Consider the following 6,590-nt stretch of genomic DNA (forward strand, 5'->3'; position numbering starts at 1 on the left):
CTCTACAACACACTGTTCATTTTCTTTAAATTTTATGATGTACAAGAGAACTTTGAATAAGAAAAATGTTGGTTGTATCGTAAGGAATGTGATGATTTTCCTATAGTTGATAAGGAGAGGGTTAAATTGATATCGTGTCAGGTGTTGGCTTACTTGTAAATCAGTAGTGACTGAGAGATCCAAAGACATGTGTTGAAAATTCTTTTTTTTTTTAAATTTTTAGTGTGACATCCATTTTTTTTTATTGATAGGGAAACCCGATTGGTCTGTGGTCTTGGAACAAAATATGGGGGTCTTGAAAAACATTTTCAAGATTTGACTGGGGACCCTGGTTTTATATAATTTATTTCTTGATTGATTTATTTATTCATTTATGTATTAATTAACTTATTTACCATTTTCAGGGTTTTTACCAAACTATCTTATTCAACACAAAAATTGATTTTTAAACTCAAACTCAAAAGCAAAATACTTTACATGATTTGTTCTACAAGACAACTTTTAAAGACAGCTGTAAGTTAGTATAGCTACAACAAAGATTTCTCTTCAAATCTTGTGATGTACAAAACAAAACACATCTGAATAATTTCTTTAAAAAGCTCTTTGAATTTTAACGATTGTGATGATTTTCCTTATGAAATGCCAAGGAAAGCATTTAAGACTGATGTCTTTTTGTATGGACTGTTGAAAAAAAAAGCAACATATATTTAACGTTGTGTATATAATGCTGATACACTGACCTACATGAAATGAAGTGAGTAGGAAAGTGCCAGAAGACAATTGAGAATAAATAAAAATGGCGACTCGAACCCGCGACCCTTACTGGTACGACAATTCCGCCTGGCCGGGGAGAGTGTGGCTCTACTGTCTGAGCTATCCACCAGTTCACTTCATTGACCTACATGCCAACAAAAAGTAGTCCTTTGGAGCAGAGTGCCCGATGGAACCGGAGGATATCCTGTGAAAAGGACAATAGCAATTACCTGCTATCCTTTGGGTAGGATGTCAGTCTATCGCAAAGTACTTTCCACCAGATCTAATAGACCCAGCTACCCATTTGCTGCTGGGTGGACAGAGGAGTAAGAAAAAAAATCTGGACTCCAACCGGGATTGATCTTGGTGCCTTTGTGTGTGAAGGGAGTGCTCTACCAACTGAGCTATCGTGTCCCCATGCGAACATAATAAGCAGTACTTACTTATTTATCCGAATCAGCGACCACCTGAGCTCTAGCCCTTCGGTCTTGTGCCATGACGTAGAAGTTAGACGTCTTTTGTAGTTGTTCCAGGTGACTATAAAGTGTGTTACTGATGCTTAGATTTGGTGGGAGGAATGTGCATCTCAGGTCTTCAAGAGGTTGACATTCAAGCAAGTGGTGTGTTACTGTTTCATTGGGATAATAAGCAGTAAAAAGTTAGTATATTGATGACATATAATTTATTCATGTCATTTCAGCCCACGGCGTCTGCAAACTGGGAGAGTTCAGAGAGTGAAACCAGCGAGGGAGAGTTGGAGAAACGAAGACGGATGTTATTGGCACAGTTGGATGACGCATGAGGGGAGATTTGGGCTAAGGGAAGGATAATGACAGTGTGTGTGTGTGCGTGTGTGAGAGAGACTTAGACTTAAGGTTAAGGGAGGGATAACGATAGTGTGTGTGTGTGTGTGCGTGTGTGTGTGAGAGAGAGAGACTTGAGACTTACCGTCTTTATTTTCACTTCTTGTATTTATGTCATCGGTTCCACTCTAGCACATTCTTTGTTTCCCCATTTTGATTTTATTTGGAAATATTGTTTGTTGATGAATGGAAGTTGGAAAGGTGAGAAAGGAGAAAGACCCTCTTGTTTTCTGCTTTTCTATTTTATTTTTTTTTGGTCTTCTTCTCTTGATTAATGTGTTTTTCTTTTTTTTTTTCTTTTTTTTTCTTCTTTTCTTTATGTTCGCAGTGTAACGCATTGTTTGTTTCTCCGTTTTAATTTAATTTTGGAGACGTTATTGTTGTTGGTGGTGATTGGAAGTGGGAAAGGTGAATGGAGAGACACTCTTATTTTATTTTTTTTATTTATTTTATTTTTTTTCGTATTTTTCGCTTTTTTTCTTTTATTTTATTTTGTAAATGTGTTCAACCGATACGCTGTTTGTTGTTCCTTTATGATTTGGTTTGGAGATTATTATTATTATTATTATTATTATTATTATTATTATTATTATTATTATTATTATTATTTATTATTATTATTATTATTTTATTATTATATTATTATTGTAGTTGGTGAACGGAATTGGAAAAGGTGAAAGGAAAGGCACCCTTCTTTTCAAGATTGCCGATTTTCCGTATATTTACAACTGTATATTTATAGCCGTACGGAATGCAGTATGATCAAATGACCTCAATGTATTATCCCATCATTCGTCGAAGGAAAGAAAGCAAGAAGGTCGGTAGATCACATGTTAACTTAAATTTTTATTTTATTTCTTTCTTCTTCTTTTAAAAAGAAAAAAAAACACATTTTGATGGGCATTTTTTATGTTGGATGTTCTTAGGGTGGAGGAAGACTTCCAAAGCTGAGTTGACGAAATGAATTTTGGAGGTGTAGCCAAATGCTACTATACCGTCAACTAGGGTGACTTTGCCTCAATTGATTTGGAACATTTTCTCAGGCTTGTTGCATTTATTATCCCTTTTAGAGGACTTGGGTTTTTCATCAAAAGAAATAACTGTTTGCAAAACTAGCATACCTGCCTATTATTATGGACCGTCCGTAATGGTTACGGAAGTGTAAGGACAATTACCATGGGTGCAAGAGTGCCGGCTACAGCCGGCCTGCCGGCCAATTGGATGACGGAAATAAACGTCGCCGGCTTTTTGCGATTTGGATTTGATTGACTTTTTTTTTTTTTTTTTGGTTAAAATTGTGCAACTTGTGACAAGAAACTTGACAAATTACTGCATTACAACCTTTGGATTAAACATACAACAATTGTGGACTACTATTATGAAGACAAGATGCTGAGAACAAGACTTCAAATGAGTCCGTGAATCTTGCAGGCTTTTTCATATTATATGTCTGGTCATAAGTAGACTTGCAGGCTTTTTGAGGTCCAGTTGCTTGCACCCATGCATGAATACGGACTTGCGGAAATAGAAGAAATATTACTGATACAAATGTTCCCACCGTTAAATTTTTAAAAAAAATTTTTTTTTTTTTTTTTCATTATTTACCCATGCTACAATAAAAAATCCCAATGCCTCATTCGCTGGCGATGAGTGACGTCATCGACTCGACAAGGAAACTTTACCCTCATCAGTAGACACAGTGCAGTGTCGAAAGTAGGTCATCAGTAAGCATATTATTATTATTGGCAATAGTAGGCCTATATAACATGGTAAGTTTATTTTACATATATAAAAGGGTGTATCTATCATTATTTTTGTTTGCTTTAGTATTACTGAAATTTGACCATTAATTACTGATGAATTTTGTATTTCTTGCTGAATTTGAAATTTTCAAGTAGGCAGGTATGAACTAGGTGTAATCTAGTATGTCCAAATCTATAGATAGTATGCGCTTGGCTAAGCTCACAACATTGCCATCCAGAAGTATAACGGACCAACACACAAAACTGTGTGTATCCATGAACGTTTATAGGTTAATACAGTTCAGTGAGCATTACTCATAAATGCGGATGGTAAAAAACAATAACAAAGACCTGAGTGACGTCATCTTCGAACTATCTATAGAGGCAAAGTCACCCGATTTGACGGTACCGTCCTACTATTGATTTGGATGTGTGGATTCTGGTACAGATCATAATTAATGTGAAATATTGGTGTCGTGTTTGTACGTAGGAGATGAGATATAAATGCCGAGGAAAGAGTGATTGACTTCAATTCCTATTTATTGTACACTTTTAATGTTAGTTACGTATTTCATTTACACACTGAATGGTCTCTCAGTTGATTAAATCATTGTATTTTGATAACCAGTGTTACAACATTGTGTCAAATATGTTTTAATTTTGTGTTGTTTCATATTTAATTTATTGTGTTTGTTGAAAAGGTTTTGACTTGTATTTTGTAGGTAATGAATAAAAATGAATTTTATCAGCTTCTAAAAAGGAACAAAATGACACCAAACACTGAACATTTTGGGCTCAAAACCCTTCTTCAGCCAATTACAAAAGCAATAAAAACAATTACATCATTTAAAATCCAGGCAAACGACAGAAACGTATTTGGAAATCCAAGGATTCAAGGATGGTTTGTCATTATCAAATCAGAGAAAATGACAACTATTATCACTATTCAAATTATTTAGGATTGTCTATTCCTCTGAAATTTTAGGTTTCATAAATGCACACACAAAGCAGCATGATGATGGGTCCCGACTTTCAAGGGAGTCCCGTAGAGCACTCACTCCACACGCAAAAGGACCTGGATCAATCCCATCTGAAAACTAGATTTTCTACCAAACTTCCCGTCCACCCTGCAGTGATTGGGTAGCTGGATCTGTTAGAGCTTATGGAAAGTACTTTGTGGGCGGGGTTCCTGACCTCCCATTGTGGGCAGGGAGGCACTTACTGTGTCTTCTTCTATCCTCCTATATCTGTTTTCCAACTTGCTTTCTGTCTTTTTCTTGGGATGAGATTACTTGGTCTTGTCCTGGCCCTGGTCGGATACCCTTGCTGGGAGGGAAACAGTCGAATTTAGAGTTGGAAATAATAATAAGATCATTTGGAATCTAACACTAAAAACAAGAATAAAGGTAAATTACGGGCAAGCTGGGGTGAGTAATAATAAAATGAAAATAATAAATAAATTCCCAGAGGGGAAATTTGTCTCTAGGGTTGATCCCAAAGGAAGAGTTGAATAACCCAGGCATCAGCCGCAAATTGAGCTAGGGCGAGGTGACTTGCTCAAGATCGAACTCTGTACCTTTTAGGTACGAAGCAAAGACCGTACCGCTGATCCATGCTGTCCCCCTACTGTTATGACATGTGGATTGTAATAAAGAAATGAACAAAGTGAATATAGCAGCTTGGAAATAAAAATTTTTTAAAAGAACAGAATACTTAATTCACTCAATCCTAGAGATTTTTGCTACTTTTCAAAATGGGTAAAAAATGTATAAAAATGAGCATGTACATACATATTCTTATTCAACTATCAACTACAACTACTGATTAACATCAACTCCATATTGACGTAATTAAATTTATCTCCTTGTTTAACAGATCACAGACTCTACATTATTATAGCACAGCACATTTTGTCCCCAATACCTCACCTACAAACATAAATCAAATATAGATCTTTTGGGCTTTGTGATCAGCGATAACATGGCGTTTGGCTTACTATTACTATCTGTATGTACGAGGGTATAAATCTGGCGGTACTCATTTTACTTCCTACCCACTATACCTGCTGTTATGTAGGGCAGCAACGAAAGAACTACATCTTTTCCTGTCCGTGGTCATCGTCATCAGGGAGCTCCAGGTCCTCCAATCTCTCATTTCTCCCTACACTGGTCTGGCTTTTGGCGGTACATAATTGAGTCCTTGAAAAATGCTCTTTACTCATATTTGTTTCCACCGTTGTCCAGGAGAAGGCAGGTCTGGACACCGGGTTGGATCTTTCTTAGTCTGACGTTTCACCATCAGCTGTATCAGCATGATTGTTTCTGGGCTGGCATCACCTTCAGGATCATGAAGGTACTCTAGCTCCTGCACGATGACAACGTGACGATCTTCTTCCTGTTCCAAACTCTCGGGAAGTGTATGTAAATGTAACCAAGTTTCAGTTAGAAGCAGAATGTATGTACCGGAGGATTACGGGAAGTAAAAGAGGATAGATTATACTCTTTGATGGGCGACCATGTTTTATTTAGAAAATAGGATGCCATGACTCTGAGACCAGAAAATCAATTACACAAGTTTGGTACCCTTGAGATTGGAACCAGTTTTTTGTTTGTTTTTTTTTCTTTTTCACATGTTTGTTCCCATTTATGATGGTGTAGTTATGGTGATGATGAAGACATCATATTATGATGATATATTATCTAAATCTAATGTTGATGTTTTTTGTTTGTTTTTAAGGGTTTTACGGCGCTTGCAACACATTAAGGTCATATCAGCGCCAGTAAAAAGGAAGAAAATGGGATAGTAAAAAGTTCTAGAATTACAATTAAAGAAACCAAGAGAAAATAAGACAAAGGGGGAACTAGGAACAAATAGGGATCAGATGTAGATTCCAAGAGCATACCTTCAATGTACTTAGTTTGAGATCACCTATAAGTCTCATCCGGACACAAGCACAAAATCCAACAAGGAGGAATACACTCAAATGCTTACATTATACATTAAAAATAAATAAGATAATACATGACAGAGAGATGATTTACAAGGAAAAAAATAGCATCTCCCAAAAAATATCTATGCATTTGACTGTTTCCCTCCCAGCTAGGACTCCGGCCAGGGCCAAGACAAAACCAAGTAATCTCATTCCAAGACAAAGACAGAAAGCATGTTGGAAAACATATAAGGGGATAGAAGACACAGTATGTACCTCCCTGCCCACTATGGGAGGTCAGGA

General features: G+C 36.5%; 1 protein-coding gene across 2 annotated transcripts in view; it reads left to right on the forward strand.

Moving 5' to 3' along the window:
* LOC144960811 (pre-mRNA-processing factor 40 homolog A-like) overlaps positions 1–1,786 on the forward strand; it is a 59,980-nt gene extending 58,194 nt beyond the window's left edge. Inside the window, exon 21 of one of the 2 annotated variants that reach the window (XM_078894159.1) lies at positions 1,454–1,786. In XM_078894159.1, coding sequence (XP_078750285.1) covers positions 1,454–1,555 — 102 coding nt within the window. In that variant the 3' untranslated portion in view covers positions 1,556–1,786. The remainder of the gene's footprint in view (positions 1–1,453) is intronic. The other variant, XM_078894158.1, reaches the window with a different exon arrangement.
* Positions 1,787–6,590: the final 4,804 nt, after the last annotated feature.

This window comes from Berghia stephanieae, chromosome 15 (assembly GCF_034508935.2).
Source record: "Berghia stephanieae isolate SIO BIC M18660-M18661 chromosome 15, UCSD_Bste_1.3, whole genome shotgun sequence".
In the NCBI taxonomy this organism is placed as follows: Eukaryota; Metazoa; Mollusca; class Gastropoda; order Nudibranchia; family Aeolidiidae; genus Berghia; species Berghia stephanieae.